Raw genomic sequence first — 17348 nt, 5'->3', positions numbered from 1 at the left:
GTTGATAATATACTTGATTGGTCAGATAAGTGCAGGAGCGAGATGAGAGAGTGGAGGGATACTTGCCTTGAAGTGCTGAACATCACGACGTGGTGAACTGGAATGTGTTGAAACTATGACTAACATTGTAACTTAACCAAATTACACCATGATATACTTGACATTAGGAATATTTTGTGAACTAAAAATAATATTATTAATGGGTTCTCAAGATAATAAAATACTGGTTCTGTTCAGGAACACCAGAGATCACGTTCTATACCGGTTCTGTTCAGGAACACCAGAGATCACGTTCTATACCGGTTCTGTTCAGGAACACCAGAGATCACGTTCTATACCGGTTCTGTTCAGGAACACCAGAGATCACGTTCTATACCGGTTCTGTTCAGGAACACCAGAGATCACATTCTATCCCGGTTATGCTTCCGTTCCTCTAAAAACAAAATGATATTTTTCTGTTCTGTTCCCTGAACCGGTTCCAACCCCTGCTCAACACACTTTACATTTCTGTATGTAGAGAACACTGTGAATATGAATGTCCTCTCTCCCTCTGTCTCTCTCTCTCTCCCTCTGTCTCTCTCTCTCACTCTGTCTCTCACTCTGTCTCTCCCTCTGTCTCCCTCTGTCTCTCTCTCTCTCTCTCTCTCTCTCTCTCTCTCTCTCTCTGTCTCTCTCTCTCACTCTGTCTCTCACTCTGTCTCCCTCTGTCTCTCTCTCTCTCTCTCTCTCTCTCTCTGTCTCTCTCTCTGTGTCTCTCTCTCTGTGTCTCTCTCTCTGTGTCTCTCTCTCTGTGTCTCTCTCTCTGTGTCTCTCTCTCTGTGTCTCTCTCTCTGTCTCTCCCTGTCGCTCCCTCTCCCTGTCTCTCTCCCTCTCTCTCTCTCTCTGTCTCTCTCTCTCTCTACAGTTGGTGCTGACCGTAGGTCTGTTGGCGGTGGTGGTGTATCTGTACACTGTGGTGGCCTTCAACTTCTTCAGGAAGTTCTACAACAAGAGCGAGGACGAGGACGCACCTGATATGAAGTGTGACGACATGATGACTGTAAGTCTGCACAAACACACCCCTCTACTCACTGCTAGTAGATGACTCAACAAAGTAGTATTGATACGGTGTCATAGCACGTATCAGTCAGTCATACACATCCTTCACATCCTTCCAACCAAGCCACTAATAGATGGCTTGGTTGGAGTTAATTCCACAACTCACAGAACATGTTGTAGGAAGGAATCCAAAAACTGCTACACATCCTGCTCAGTGCTATCTGTTCCTCCTGTATATCCTGCTCAGTGCTATCTGTTCCTCCTGTATATCCTGCTCAGTGCTATCTGTTCCTCCTGTATATCCTGCTCAGTGATATCTGTTCCTCCTGTATATCCTGCTCAGTGATATCTGTTCCTCCTGTATATCCTGCTCAGTGATATATGTTCCTCCTGAATATCCTCCTCAGTGCTATTTGTTCCTCCTGTATATCCTGCTCAGTGATATCTGTTCCTCCTGTATATCCTGCTCAGTGATATCTGTTCCTCCTGTATATCCTGCTCAGTGATATATGTTCCTCCTGTATATCCTCCTCAGTGCTATTTGTTCCTCCTGTATATCCTGCTCAGTGATATATGTTCCTCCTGTATATCCTCCTCAGTGCTATTTGTTCCTCCTGTATATCCTGCTCAGTGATATATGTTCCTCCTGTATATCCTGCTCAGTGATATATGTTCCTCCTGTATATCCTCCTCAGTGCTATCTGTTCCTCCTGTATATCCTGCTCAGTGCTATCTGTTCCTCCTGTATATCCTCCTCAGTGCTATCTGTTCCTCCTGTATATCCTGCTCAGTGCTATCTTTTCCTCCTGTATATCCTCCTCAGTGCTATCTGTTCCTCCTGTATATCCTGCTCAGTGCTATCTGTTCCTCCTGTATATCCTGCTCAGTGCTATCTGTTCCTCCTGTATATCCTCCTCAGTGCTATCTGTTCCTCCTGTATATCCTCCTCAGTGCTATCTGTTCCTCCTGTATATCCTCCTCAGTGCTATCTGTTCCTCCTGTATATCCTCCTCAGTGCTATCTTTTCCTCCTGTATATCCTCCTCAGTGATATCTGTTCCTCCTGTATATCCTGCTCAGTGCTATCTTTTCCTCCTGTATATCCTCCTCAGTGCTATCTGTTCCACCTGTACGCGGGGGTGAGGGCCGGCGGTGGTATCGGTGATGAGCTCGAGGACCCGGCCGGAGACCCCTACGAGCTGTGGCGTATCCTCTTCGACATCACCTTCTTCTTCTTCGTCATCGTCATCCTCCTGGCCATCATCCAGGGTACGTTATCTACTAGGCCGGTGGTTCTCATCCTTGTTTGGTTACCGTACCTCCGATCACATTGTTTTTCCATATGATATGAGTCTTCCCAAATACCCCCTGTGGATAGGATTGGTACCCCCGTGGTACCAGAACCCCAGGTTGGGAACCATTGTATTTGGCTTCTTGCTGTTTAAAACAACAGCCGAGAGGACTAGGCTTTTTCCTGTGTAATAAATGTGAAGTTAAAATGCTGTCTCATTCAATACTCCAGGTTTGATTATTGATGCGTTTGGGGAACTGAGAGACCAGCAGGAGCAGGTGAAGGAGGATATGGAGGTAAGAGTTCACCTGGTCTGGAGGTGAGAGTTCACCTGGTCTGGAGGTGAGAGTTCACCTGGTCTGGAGGTGAGAGTTCACCTGGTCTGGAGGTGAGAGTTCACCTGGTCTGGAGGTGAGAGTTCACCTGGTCTGGAGGTGAGAGTTCACCTGGTCTGGAGGTGAGAGTTCACCTGGTCTGGAGGTGAGAGTTCATCTGGTCTGGAGGTGAGAGTTCACCTGGTCTGGAGGTGCGAGTTCACCTGGTCTCACCTAGAACCTACTGTATCAATGTTAGGAAACAGCAATGTTATTCTGTTGTTGTTAAGTCGTTGACACGATTCCATATTCTTCACAACAGAACATTTTATTCTCTTGAATCAACGCTAATATGTTAAGTTAGGGGAATGTATCTGATTAACACATTCCATCCTCTTGTAGACTAAATGCTTCATCTGTGGGATTGGAAACGACTACTTTGACACGACACCCCACGGCTTTGAGACCCACACCTTACAAGAGCACAACCTGGCCAACTACCTGTGAGTACATAACTGACATGAGCATGTTGTTCAAGCACATATGACCAGAGCTGCTCCATTAAAAGGCTCTCGTTTGAATTGAATTAGATGTGCTTAACCAATGAGGCTCTGGATGAAAGCCCGAGTTAATATTTTGATCAATCTGGCCTCCTTTGACACTGCTTTTGTCCTTGTGCAGCTTCTTCCTGATGTACCTCATCAACAAGGACGAGACTGAACACACGGGTCAGGTACGTACAATAACACTTCTCTTTATCGTATGAAAACAGGTCACAGGTCATCGAAAAACACCTTCTCACTCATTAAACCCTTTCTCGTACTGCGTTGTCTCCCTCAACAGGAGTCGTATGTGTGGAAGATGTACCAGGAGAGATGCTGGGACTTCTTCCCTGCTGGGGACTGTTTCAGGAAGCAGTATGAGGACCTGCTTGGGTAGAGAGGACACCTAAACACTACATTACCCAGCTACCCTACAACCCTACCTGGGTAGACAGGACACCTAACACTACATTACCCAGCTACCATAAAACAACACTATCTGTATTTGAGAGACCCGTCTACCTACTCACAACCCTACACCTTATCTGAGACAGACTTCTTACTCACGTCAATGAACTTTAATGGATAGACAACACTATCTGTGTAGAGAGGACACCTAAACACTACATTACCCAGCTACCCTACAACACCATCTGGGTAGAGGACATCAGGACACGACCCAGCTACCCTACAACACCATCTGTGTAGAGAGGACATCAGGACACGACCCAGCTACCCTACAACACCATCTGTGTAGAGAGGACATCAGGACACGACCCAGCTACCCTACAACACCATCTGGGTAGAGAGGACACCAGGACACGACCCAGCTACCCTACAACAACATCTGGGTAGAGAGGACACCAGGACACTACCCTACAACACCATCTGGGTAGAGAGGACACCAGGACACTACCCAGCTACCCTACAACACCATCTGGGTAGAGAGGACACCAGGACACTACCCTACAACACCATCTGGGTAGAGAGGACACCAGGACACTACCCAGCTACCCTACAACACTATCTGGGTAGAGAGGACACCAGGACACTACCCAGCTACCCTACAACACCATCTGGGTAGAGAGGACACCAGGACACGACCCAGCTACCCTACAACACCATCTGGGTAGAGAGGACACCATGACACGACCCAGCTACCCTACAACACCATCTGGGTAGAGAGGACACCAGGACATTACCCTACAACACTATCTGGGTAGAGAGGACACCAGGACACTACCCAGCTACCCTACAAACCCATCTGGGTAGAGAGGACACTACCCAGCTACCCTACAACACCATCTGGGTAGAGAGGACACCAGGACACGACCCTACAACACCATCTGGGTAGAGAGGACACCAGGACACGACCCAGCTACCCTACAACACTATCTGGGTAGAGAGGACACCAGGAAACTACCCAGCTACTCTACAACACTATCTGGGTAGAGAGGACACTACCCAGCTACCCTACAACACCAACTGGGTAGAGAGGACACTACCCAGCTACCCTACAACACCATCTGGGTAGAGAGGACACTACCCAGCTACCCTACAACACCAACTGGGTAGAGAGGGACACCAGGACACTACCCAGCTACCCTACAACACTATCTGGGTAGAGAGGACACCAGGAAACAACCCAGCTACCCTACAACACTATCTGGGTAGAGAGGACACTACCCAGCTACCCTACAACACCAACTGGGTAGAGAGAACACCAGGACACTACCCAGCTACCCTACAACACCAACTGGGTAGAGAGGACACTGTATCTGAGAGACTAACTCACTTGAACCTTAATGGAACCTGAAAACTAGCTCCACGTTGCTCTTCTGTTGCCATTGTATCCATCATACAGTTTCACCTATTGAAATGGCCAGCCACTACTGAGGAGAGACTGATGTGATGAAGACGATGACTGACGATGATTGGACTTGGTGTTTTGGATTTTTATATGGAAAGTAAAGTCCTTTTGCCTGTCACTAAAAGATAAGTCACCCGCCACGGTGACACCTCGTATGCTCTTTGGAACGCAAAAAAATATATATATTTTGATGTGATTTGTCATGATGACACATTGCCCTTTTCACTTCGCTTAACACCAAAACCGTTGCACAATCCATCATGTGGCAGAGTGGAGACATTGATGTGTAGGGTTTCAGTTTGATGGGTGATGGAATGTACAAGTAATGCACAAGCCATGATATTAATGCCGAAGACGGTAATAACCCAGATAATTAACTGATTACCGAAATAAGATTGATGCTAGAATGTGTATTGTGGTGGTGATAATGATGAAACTAGAAATTAAATTCATTGAATTAGAACTATTCTAGCTTGGTCTGAATATGATTTGCTTGGTGAGATGAGGAATTTAAAAAATGCGTCCCTCAAGGGTCAGTCTTGAGCCCATTTATAGTTGTTTATCAAGTGCCATTGTGCCTTAATTTGAGAAACTATGCACACACAACCATGGTGTCCCTTGACACCCTTTAGTGCTCTAGAGTTTGGATTAGTTAAGAGCATAATTGCCTAGCTACAGTAGTGATAGTTTTGTGGATTTTCAGTTCAAAACATTTACTTTGTTGTACAAAAACTAGGTAACCATTGTGTAAATGTTGCTCCGTTTGGATTGGTTCCCAAGCTTCAGAGTCTCCTTGCCTGCCTGTACACCTTTCTTTCCACAGTAGACATGAGAAATGACACACTGAGGAAATAACACGGTTCAAGATTTATTGAACACGTAGCGATAGAGAGAAACAGTGAACCTCTAATTGTAACATTTGGATGTAGTAGCTTTGAGAAACTGCGTTTCTTTCTGAGGAGGAAGAATAAAGTAACCAATGCAATGAAAAACATCTCTGTTGTCCATGGCAACTAGCACCTATCCAATCACAGAAACCGTTCTGAGGGTAAAGCCGTGTGTGTGTGTGTGTGTGTGTGTGTGTGCGTGTCTGACAAGGCAAAAGGAGTAGAAATACCATTATCCTTTAACGTTGAATAAGTAAAAATACAAAACACAGTTAAACACTCGGTCGCTCACAGAGTTCTGGTGCTGCTAACAGTCCCATATCTGTTGCCCCAGTCAGCCGCCAATCCTTCAGCCACTCGGTCAAGCGACCCCGGGTTGGTTGGTTAATGAGACAGAAAAAAAACGGGGACTTTGACATGTGGAATCAGTAAAATGGGAGTGAGGGGAGGGAGATAACTCTCAACAATTAATTTGTGAAAAGTAAATTCTATAATTGGCTATCATAAATCAAGAATGCCCTTCGTCCAAATTTGATCTTACGATTTTGTCCATTTCTGAAAAGTTTTTATAGCGATCTGTCTTAGCGTCTTTCAGATAAGCAGCGCTCCGTGCCTTGCCTGAGGAGAAGTGGAGTAAAATATGATATATGACTGGGTTAGAGCACCTCCAGGGGCGCTGTACTACTATGGTTGACCCTGTAAAACAACACATTACACTGCACCTGCAACCATATACAGTATATTGCCATACTAAAACAGGACTGTTGCCACAAAGTTAGAAGCACAGAGTATTCTAGAATGTCATTGTGTGCTGTAGCGTTACGATTTCCCTTCACTGGAACTAAGGGGCCCGAACCACGAAAAACAGCCCCAGAGTTCCTCCTCCACCAAACTTTACGGTTGGCATTATGCATTGGGGCAGGTAGCATTCTCCTGGTATCCGCCAAACCCAGATTAATCCGTTGGACTGCCAGATGGTGAAGCATGATTCATCACTCCATAGAACGCTTTTCCACTGCTCCAGAGTTCAATGCCGGTGAGCTTTACACCACTCCAGCCCGACGCTTGGCATTGCACATGGTGATCTGAGGCTTGGCATTGCACATGGTGATCAGAGGCTTGGCATTGCACATGGTGATCTGAGGCTTGGCATTGCACATGGTGATCTGAGGCTTGGCATTGCACATGGTGATCAGAGGCTTGGCATTGCACATGGTGATCAGAGGCTTGGCATTGCACATGGTGATCTGAGGCTTGGCATTGCACATGGTGATCTGAGGCTTGGCCATGGAAACCCATTTCATGAACAGTTCTTGTGCTGAAGAAAAGTGAGCATTAATCGACTCCTGGGACAGGGGAGACTGGTCCCAAAACAAAGTGGATGATTTAAGATGAAGTCGTCAACCGTTATGGCCAACCCTGTTATTTTATTTGGTACTTAATAGGCACTTATTATAGTCTTTTTTTTTATTTAGATGGGAAAACATATTTTTTATTAATTAAGTTACATAGTATTTATAGTGGTATTTACCTTTCAGCAGAATTGAATCCAAAGTGACTTAGTCATGCATGCATACATTTGACATATCTTTTGTCCATTAAAGGATCCAACAGTGTACGTTGGATTCAGTCTTTTACAATTTCACACTGAGCGATGTTACCAAATTAAAATACTGATATCAACCTGGCCAGACTGTACAATTTGATTCAGTTCTGTCACCAAACAGTCAGTCACTAGGGGTCACCAAACAGTCAGTCACTAGGGGTCACCAAACAGTCAATGGGGTCACCAAACAGTCCGTCACTAGGGGTCACCAAACAGTCAGTCACTAGGGGTCACCAAACAGTCAGTCACTAGGGGTCACCAAACCAGTCAGTCAATGGGGTCACCAAACAGTCAGTCACTAGGGGTCACCAAACAGTCAGTCACTAGGGGTCACCAAACCAGTCAGTCACTAGGGGTCACCAGTCAGTCAATGGGGTCACCAAACAGTCAGTCACTAGGGGTCACCAAACAGTCAGTCAATAGGGGGTCACCAAACCAGTCAGTCAATGGGGTCACCAAACAGTCAGTCACTAGGGGTCACCAAACCAGTCAGTCACTAGGGGTCACCAAACAGTCCGTCACTAGGGGTCACCAAACAGTCAGTCACTAGGGGTCACCAAACAGTCAGTCAATAGGGGTCACCAAACAGTCAGTCACTAGGGGTCACCAAACAGTCAGTCAATAGGGGTCACCAAACCAGTCAGTCACTAGGGGTCACCAAACAGTCAGTCACTAGGGGTCACCAGTCAGTCAATGGGGTCACCAAACAGTCAGTCACTAGGGGTCACCAAACAGTCCGTCACTAGGGTCACCAAACAGTCCGTCACTAGGGGTGACCAAACAGTCCATCACTAGGGGTCACCAAACAGTCCGTCACTAGGGGTCACCAAACAGTCAGTCACTAGGGGTCTCCAAACAGTCCGTCACTAGGGGTCACCAAACCAGTCAGTCACTAGGGGTCACCAAACCAGTCAGTCACTAGGGGTCACCATACAGTCAGTCACTAGGGGTCACCAAACAAAGTTGGTTTTGCAGTAAGACCATGTATCGTAGAAAGTCTTATCAAAGCAGACTATCGATTCCTTTCAATTGTAGTTTTATAATTAGTACCTCCAAACTCGTTTAGTAACCCTCTTTCCACGGAGGCATCAGGGTCATTCCATGTCATTTCAGCAAGCCATGACACCCACCATTGGTTGGATTGTTCTGAAATCATTTCTGTAGTTACCAGGGTTAGGACCACATCTAGTGGTCAGAACCTGGTAATACCAGGATGTAGGATAGGCCATAAACATAACCACTTCAATGACTCATTTCACTGAACAGGAGGGGAAAAAGAACCTCTACCAAATTCACTGAGAATACATTACATAGGAAGAAAAAACTATATTTATAGTCGTAGCTCTATACTACCTGTTGGACATAGAGAACTGATACTGGTTGTTAGGGTGGGATTGTTGTGTGGGGTCCGTGGGTAGCTTTTGACTATTTATTTGGATTCCTCATGTCTTACTCATTGTTAGAAAAAAAGTTTGGTCTGAATCAGATTGTTAGATACAATATTTATTAATTAAATTGTCCAATTAGCTTTATCAATTAGCTTAACTTCTAATAGATAATAATGTTGCCTTCACCCACAGCTAAACTAGTTAGAGTGAGGTAGAGATAGCAGAACATTCTCAAGGTCACAGCTTCTCTCCCTAACCCTCCCTTCAAACCGTCTTTCAGGCACAGCTTCCCTCCCTAACCCTCCCTTCAAACAGTCTTTCAGGCACAGCTTCCCTCCCTAACCCTCCCTTCAAACAGTCTTTCAGGCACAGCTTCTCTCCCTAACCCTCCCTTCAAACAGTCTTTCAGGCACAGCTTCTCTCCCTAACCCTCCCTTCAAACAGTCTTTCAGGCACAGCTTCTCTCCCTTCAAACAGTCTTTCAGGCACAGCTTCTCTCCCTAACCCTCCCTTCAAACTGTCTTTCAGGCACAGCTTCCCTCCCTAACCCTCCCTTCAAACAGTCTTTCAGGCACAGCTTCCCTCCCTAACCCTCCCTTCAAACAGTCTTTCAGGCACAGCTTCCCTCCCTAACCCTCTATCCCTATACATTGTCAAGAGAGGGGAACAGAAGAGCAGGGCTTTTGTCTCTACGTCAGAAACACACTGACTGAGGTGATTTATGCATCAATAAGGTCATGTCAAAAAAACACGAAGGAAAGAAAGAAGCATAATTGACCCTTCGCTATGCCCCACCCCAGAATCTTGGGCAACCAATCGCAGCGCTCCAATGGATAGCAACTGTTGTCGAGTCCGTCACATTGGTCAATCTCACACGTAAATCGCATGTTTAAATGGTAACTGAACAATGCACTTGGACGACTGTGGTTCCTGAAATGCAGAGCCTGTTAGAGGCTTTTTAAATCGCTAATTATACTTTTGTTACATTGTTTGCTAGCTCAGTGTTGTGTACACTTGACCTTAATTACGCCAACAAAAATATACTGTCCAGGTCACCTATTATATATATATATATATATATATATATATATATATATATATATATATATATATATATATATATATATATACACACACACACCCCGAACAAAAATTGGGTGACATGTCTCGTGAGTATGCAGGCCATGGAAGAACTGTGACATTTTCAGCTTCCAGGAATTGTGTACAGATCCTTGTGACATGGAGCAGAGCATTATCATGCTGAAACATGAGGTGATGGCGGCAGATGAATAGTACGACAATGAGCCTCAGGATCTCGTCACGGTATCTCTGTGCACTAATTGCTATCGATAAAATGCAATTGTGTTCGTTGTCCATTGTTTATGCCTCCCCATACCATAACCCCACCGCCACCATGGGACACTCGGGTTCACAATGTTGACATTAGCAAACCACTCGCCCACACAATGCCATACACGTGGTCTGCAGTTGTGAGGCCGGTTCGGACGTACTGACAAATTCTCTAAAACAATGTTGGAGGTGGATTTTTGGTAGAGAATTTCACATGAAATTATCTGGCAACAGCTCTGATGGACATTCCTGCAGTCAGCTTGCCAATTGCACACTCCCTCAAATTGAGACATCTGGGTCATTGTGTTGTGTGACAAAACGACACATTTTAGAGTGGCCTTTTATTGTCCCCAGCACAAGGTGCACCTGTGTAATGATTATGCTGTTTAATCATTTTTTTTTATATGTCACACCACTCAGGTGGGTGGATTATCTTGGCAAAGGAGAAATGCTCACTAAGTGGGAGGTAAACAAATGTGTGCACAACATTTGAGAGAAATAAGCTTTTTGTGAGTATAGAACATTTCAGGGATATTATATTTCAGCTCATGAAGCAACACTTTACATGTTGAGTGGAAAAATAAATCTGTGTTTATACCACCGGAAAGCTTAATTTCTTCCCGTTCTAACAAAATCAAGCTGAAGACATCACACGTTCCATCTCTACCACCTGCTGGAGGAGTAATGGGGGTGCGCCGTGTCTCTCTAAAATGGGGTTGGGGGAAGCTTTGGCTTATTTCATTTACACACCTGGGGCCTGTTGCACAAAAGTAGAATTAAGACATCCGGGATAAATGACTCAGCTGAGCTCAATGAAGCCAAAACATGTGCGTCCAGGCTTAATTGGTTGCACAAAGACCAAGCCAGGATGAGCAGACACGGATTCATTAAGCCAGGTGAAACCAATCCTGGATAGGTGCGCGCTCACGGCTCACTCAAATAGACCCCGCCACAGATCACAGATTAACTGATTTACCATGGCAACTAGAGCCGCGTACTTTTCCCCGTCGGAAGCACAAATCCTCATGGAGGCATACGAGGAGGTAAAAGATATAATTAAGAAGAAAGGCAACACCGCCACAGTGATAAAGCAAAGAGAAAAAGCGTGGCAAAGTATTGCAGACCGCCTGAATGCGTAAGTAGTGCACAATTACACACTCACCGCTCCGCTGAAACATCACAATTACAATTCAAATATTTAATTCACATCTCCAAAAATGCAGTTGTACTGTAATTATGAAACGGTTAAATTTTTAATTGAAATGCACTGCAGATATGAGTGAAATTGTGTAAAGTAACTCCATCACACTGTTTAAAGCTATGATACATTCTTTGATATTTTTACTGAAAACAAGACAAAAATACCAAGTATTTTTTTGCAGTGTGACTCCATTAAATGTGTGTGTGTGTGTGTGTGTGTGTGTGGATTAAACATGAACGGGCCAAAACGGACATGGCAGCAGGTCAAAATCAAATACAAGAACATTCTGCAGAATGGTATGGTCCCTGACTAATATTTAACAAAGCACAAGCATATATTGTACCCAGAAGGTGCCTGCTCACACATTGTCTGTACTGTTTTAGCAGTGAAAAAGAATACCCACAGACAAGGCACGGGTGGTGGGTCACCAAAGGCTGACCTTACCCCAGCAGAGGACATGGCCTTGGAGCTAAATAAAGGCAGGCCCGTCTTAGAGGGGATCCCTGGGGGGAAAGAGACGAGCATAGGTTCCTCCCAAGATGCCACCCGCTTCATTCAAGGTATGTCCTTCCATCTCTACATGGGATACAACCACATTCATATTGAATCAATTTGGACTGTCTGACTTTGGTTTACCTATTGCCTTGCAGTGCCTGGCAGCACTGTGTTCCTGTTAGAGCCACCAGCACAAGCACCAGACGATGCTGATCCAGTGAGTACTCCATCAAAGGCATACTGTAGGCCTGGCATGTCTTGTCTACTAGCTTCAATATGAATCCGATTAAATGTGATAGGGTGAAGGCCCCAGTGCAGCAGCAACAGCACATGATGGAGACGATGATGAGGAGGAGACCATCTCTCTGGATTCCAGAAGGCATGAGGTATCATGTTAAGACTGTGAAAGTACTATTTACTCTACAATGGTGAGGAGTCCTCATCAAAATCAAAAAATCTAATTTCTTTTACAGGACCCAGATGCTATACAGTGGGAAAACCAGCCTGGCAACATAGTGCGTATTAATAAAAGGACACCACATCCTGCCAAATTCCAGCTGCGCTAATTGTATTGTGTTCACAGAGCTCACAAGCTATCAGAAAGTTGTATGGCAACCACCTCCGGCGCCAAATAGAACTGGCAGACATAGACATTCAGTACAAGAAGAAAAAGATAGAAAATCTTGCACTGGAGTCCGAAATAAAAAAGAGGACAATTAGGAAACTGGACCTTGAAATAAAAAAACTTGCGAGGAGGTGAGATATGCCTTCAATGTACACTGTATGCTAACTGTAACACAAATGTATTAATCATTATTTTTCTTTCCTCCCCCAGCTCCAAGAAGATGACACAGCTCAAAATAAAAAATTAGGTATATTCTCGTAAAGTCAAGTGAGCCATGACATATGAGCTCTTATTGTGAGCACACAGGACGGTGGCATCTTTCTAAGGTTTTTTTATTTTCCCAGCAATCAGTACAACCAAGTCATCGTTATAAGGCATCGCCCTCTTTTGCCCACCCCCCAGCACCAGGTGTGGCCACTAGCCTATATGAAGGCCCAAAATTGTGTGTTCCTTTCTGCTCTGACAATGGCATGCCCATTCGTGCGAGATGTGGTGGATGAAGAAGCACTTGTGCTGAGGAGAGCCTTCAGGCGAGAAAGGGTCTTCAGGGACCGGTTGGACCCACTGGCCTTCCCTGATGACCATCTATATGAAAGATACAGGTTTTCTGCAGATGGCATCAGGTATCTATGCAGACTACTGGGTCCCAGGATTAAGCACCGCACTGCACGGAGCCATGCACTGAGTGTGGAGCAAATGGTTTGTGTGGCCTTGCGCTTTTTGCTAGTGGAGCCTTCCTGTACTCAGTGGGGGATGCAGAACAGCTGAACAAGGCCACAATTTGCCGCACAATAAGGAGTGTGTGTCTGGCTATCAAAGCATTAGCAGATGTCTTCATCTCCTTCCCTGGCCACAGAAGACTCTGTGACATCAAAGAGGAGTTCTATAGGATTGCAGGTAAGAGGATCTACAAATTACAGGACAACTGTTAACACATAGTAGGATACTCATTACTTTGTGTGACAGGTTTCCCCAATGTCATTGGTGCAGTGGACTGCACACACATAAGGATAAAAGCCCCCAGGTGCCCATGAGGCCGATTTTGTGAATAGGAAATCCTTTCACAGCATTAATGTTCAGGTGAACATAACTTTTTGATATTGTCCATTGACGAACACTCTGCATTGCCAGTGATGTGCATTGATTGGTGTAATATTCCTCATCTTATGATTTCAGATGGTCTGCAATGCTGACTGTGTGATCAGCAATGTTGTGGCAAAATGGCCTGGCTCAGTCCATGACTCCAGAATCTTTCGGGCCTCTGAAATCTATCAGTGCCTATCACAAGGTAAGCCACACAACCCCTATTTATAACCATCATGGCTGTGTCAAGAATATCACTGTGTTTATGAGGTAGTAATGATGAGATTTTGTGTTGACAGGTGAATTCTCTGGTGTGTTGCTGGGAGACAGGGGGTATGGCTGCCAGCCTTTTCTCCTGACACCTTTCACAGACCCCCAGGAAGCACAGCAGGCCTACAACCATGCCCATGCCAGGACCAGGGCCAGAGTTGAAATGACCTTTGGCCTCCTGAAGGCACGCTTTCACTGCCTTCACAAATTAAGGGTCAGCCCTGTTAGGGCATGTGATATTACTGTGGCTTGTGCTGTCCTCCACAATGTGGCCTGCCTGAGGAAGGAGAGGGCCCCCAGAGTGCCACCAGCCATGGACTGGGACAATCCGGCAATCTTCCCTGATGACGACAGTGGTCGGCTGCTGAGGGACCAATATGTGTTGAATTATTTTAGTTAGTATGTGTGCTTTCAATTTTGGTTAAATATGTCCTGCGGTGGCAGAGGAATTTGGGTTTTTTTGGGTTCGTTTTTGACGAATTTGGCCTCTTATGATGTTTGTGCGGTATACTGTGTGTAATACAAGGCTGCAGGGAGGCTACTGCATCCATTCATTTGTCTGATCAGTTGATGTGTATGGATTTGTCCTGCATTTATTTTAGTGTGCAGACATGCAGGGTGTGTTATATACAGACCTTTGAATGTGTATGTATCATTTTGTATAATATGCTTGGATTCTGTGCTTTCCATCTTGTAGAGTCACTGTGACTTCAGTTTCGAAAGGAGCTGATGGTTTACCTGCTTTGTTTTGTCCTTATTCAATAAAGGAACATAATGTTACACATTGTGTTTTTATATTCATATGGAATGTGTATTTGTTTATATGACAGAGTACTAGGGCCACACTGAAGAAAAAGGATAAAGTCATAAATTTATGAGGCTGGTTCTTTCTGCAGAAAAGCTACATATTGTTTTGATACTTATGACAATGTGATACTTAATATTCTGGCACATCAGCATGTCTTTGTTTATGAAACCATACTGAAGTACAATTTCACGAAATGCCCCACATCTGTCATTTTAACAACTGTCCTCCTTTAAAACAACTGGTTACAATATTATGACTTGTTTTTTTCCCCTCTGTGGCCCTAATATTCTATCATTTTATATATAGCCTTATAGTCTATGGGAAACTGTAAATTATCTAATGATAGCAACATCATCTAAAAATAATTTTTTATCCAAAATCATTGAAATTAATGATCACAAACGTTTAAATAATAACAGTGGGTCTAGTTATGTGATAACAATGTATAGTGAGCAGTGAAATAACTATTGGTTTCCATTTGTGGTGACTGCTGACTGACATTAGGGATGAGATTAAATAGATCCTGGAATTTAGCCTGGTCTGGAGCAGGCTAGCTCCACAGAATAAATCTCCATGGTAATTTATACCATAACATATCCTCCTGCCCCTTATCCATCTTTAGTGCAACCGGATTACGGATCAATTGAGCCAGGATCACCAAGATATCCTGGCTTAATCCCTTATCCTAGTTTTGTGCAACAGGCCCCTGTTCGCGAAAAATGTTGTGAAATGATCAAAACAGTGGCACATTTGTATTGAATTAACGGTGCCACCAGAGGTCGTTACTACACATGGAACGGAGGCTGTCTGCTTTGACTCAACACGGCTAGAAGTGATTGTGTTTGTAGTCAAGAAACTCACAATTTGATAAATGTACACTATACATAATTAAATGGAAAAATAATTTAAACAGGTCACCAGGAGTATTTGCTACTTTGGATCCTGAAATGCAGAGCCTGATTTTCAAATCTGAAATTATACTTTTGTTACAATGTTTTCGAGCTCAACTCGTAAACTAGCTCTCAGTCTCACTGACCACCAAACGCTGCTAACGCTAACTAGCTAGCCACTTAATATAACTCAACATGATATGTTAGCTAGCTAAATTAGCAATGTTATGAATACAACTCCCATCTGCTGTCGACCTCAGGATACTAGTTGAGAGCACTAGTTAGCTCCAACAGTGGTTATAGGGTACATGCTGACAGTGAATTCAGAGACATGCAGTGGCTTGCTACACTACAACCATAATTTGACCAGGTTCCCGAGATTGTAATTGTAATGAGTCCACCACAACATACCCAATATTTTCCTGATTAGCAAGGAGTAGTCTGTGTTTAAATTTAATTGTGAATTGGAAACACAGTTTGAGATTATTGTGAGGGGAATTGGGTTTCACCGGTTAATGTTGTCCAAGATTGTGACTGTAACCAAGAGGGACGGGGTTTAGGTGAATTGCTGATATAGTCAATGCGGATGGCTAATAGGCATTTTTTATTATTTTTTTACCAATCAATCCATTGCCAATGGTCAATATTTGTCATCTGTTACAACACTGGACATGACAGGACAAATGAGGAGTAAGATTGACAGGTACTGGATCAGGTGGCCAGCATCTTTCACTCTCTATCTCTCCCTGGCTCACTTGTTTTCTTTCTTCCCTTTGCCTCTCTTTCGCTCCTTCCTTCCTTCCCTCTAACGTCTTCATCCGTTGGTAAGGCAACTGCTGAGCTGACGCTTCAGATCCCCACAACGTCATCACGGTGGAGACGTAGACCAGCGTCACAGACCTGAGATCTGTGTGGACATGACATCCCGTTTGTTGTGAGGCTCACGCTGCGACGTCGTAGCCGACAGGTGACCGAACCATGGCAACAGCTGCCAAGGCGATGAGAGACAGTGCTGTCAGAGTTCCAGAGAGGGGGGGGGGGGAGCTGAGACGAGAGCGAGACGTCCATGCAGTGGTGTAAAGTACTTAAGTAAAAAATTATTTAAAGTACTACTTCAGTACTTATCTGTACTTTACTTTACTATTTATATTTTTGACAAATTTTACTTTTACTTTACTACATTCCTAAAGAAAATAATGTAATTTTTGCTCCATACATTTTCCCTGACACCCAAAAGTACTTCTACCCTTTTGACAGGAAAATTGTCAAATTCACACACTTATCAAGAGAACATCCCTGGTTATCCCTACTGCCTCTGATTAGTTTGTAAATTAATGTCTAAGTGTTGGAGTGTGCCCCTGGCTATCCGTAAATTAAAAAAACACAATCAAATTGTGCTGTCTGGTTTGCATAATATAATCAATTTGACATTAATATGAATACTTTTACCTTTGATAGTTAAGTGAAAGTCACCCAGTTAAATACTGCTTGAGTAAAAGTCTAAAAGTATTTGGTTTTAAATATACTTTAGTATCAAAAGTAAATGGAATTGCTCAAATATACTTGAGTCGTTTTCTATTTTAAGGTATCTTTACTTTTACTCAAGTATGACAATTGAATACTTTTGCCACCACTGCTCCTTGACGCATCGCCTTGCTTCACCCAAACAATCTTCCCTGTACGGCCTCTGT

General features: G+C 44.2%; 2 protein-coding genes across 7 annotated transcripts in view; both read left to right on the top strand.

Annotated features, from left to right (window-relative positions):
- Positions 1-4069, top strand: part of LOC115122410 (ryanodine receptor 3-like) — a 269794-nt gene extending 265725 nt beyond the window's left edge. For all 5 annotated transcript variants that reach the window (XM_065008606.1, XM_065008603.1, XM_065008605.1 and 2 more), the window contains 6 exons: positions 905-1039; positions 2150-2306; positions 2560-2624; positions 3045-3145; positions 3324-3375; positions 3486-4069. In XM_065008606.1, the coding sequence (XP_064864678.1) occupies positions 905-1039; positions 2150-2306; positions 2560-2624; positions 3045-3145; positions 3324-3375; positions 3486-3581 (606 nt within the window). In that variant the 3' untranslated portion in view covers positions 3582-4069. The remainder of the gene's footprint in view (positions 1-904; positions 1040-2149; positions 2307-2559; positions 2625-3044; positions 3146-3323; positions 3376-3485) is intronic.
- Positions 4070-11038: 6969 nt separating this feature from the next.
- LOC135564279 (uncharacterized) lies at positions 11039-14760 on the top strand. Of its 2 annotated transcripts, XM_065008609.1 has the most exons (9): positions 11039-11782; positions 11870-12046; positions 12137-12198; positions 12281-12367; positions 12455-12496; positions 12565-13503; positions 13573-13686; positions 13783-13894; positions 13989-14760. In XM_065008609.1, exons 1-6 carry the CDS (start codon positions 11719-11721, stop codon positions 12739-12741), a joined length of 609 nt encoding a protein of 202 aa, XP_064864681.1. In that variant the 5' UTR covers positions 11039-11718; the 3' UTR covers positions 12742-13503; positions 13573-13686; positions 13783-13894; positions 13989-14760. The 2 variants fall into 2 exon arrangements, with proteins under 2 accessions (XP_064864681.1, XP_064864680.1); XM_065008608.1 differs by having other exon boundaries at positions 12565-13686.
- Positions 14761-17348: the final 2588 nt, after the last annotated feature.

This window comes from Oncorhynchus nerka, linkage group LG24 (assembly GCF_034236695.1).
Source record: "Oncorhynchus nerka isolate Pitt River linkage group LG24, Oner_Uvic_2.0, whole genome shotgun sequence".
NCBI classification, from domain to species: domain Eukaryota; kingdom Metazoa; phylum Chordata; class Actinopteri; order Salmoniformes; family Salmonidae; genus Oncorhynchus; species Oncorhynchus nerka.
This window is presented reverse-complemented; position numbering and strand designations above follow the sequence as displayed.

Coding starts and splice junctions, on each gene's coding strand:
- LOC135564279 (XM_065008609.1), top strand. CDS start 11,719: ATGAACGGGCCAAAACGGACATGGCAGCAGGTCAAAATCAAATACAAG. Junction 12,199..12,280: donor CACCAGACGATGCTGATCCA/GTGAGTACTCCA, acceptor TAAATGTGATAG/GGTGAAGGCCCCAGTGCAGC. Junction 12,497..12,564: donor AAAACCAGCCTGGCAACATA/GTGCGTATTAAT, acceptor TTGTGTTCACAG/AGCTCACAAGCTATCAGAAA.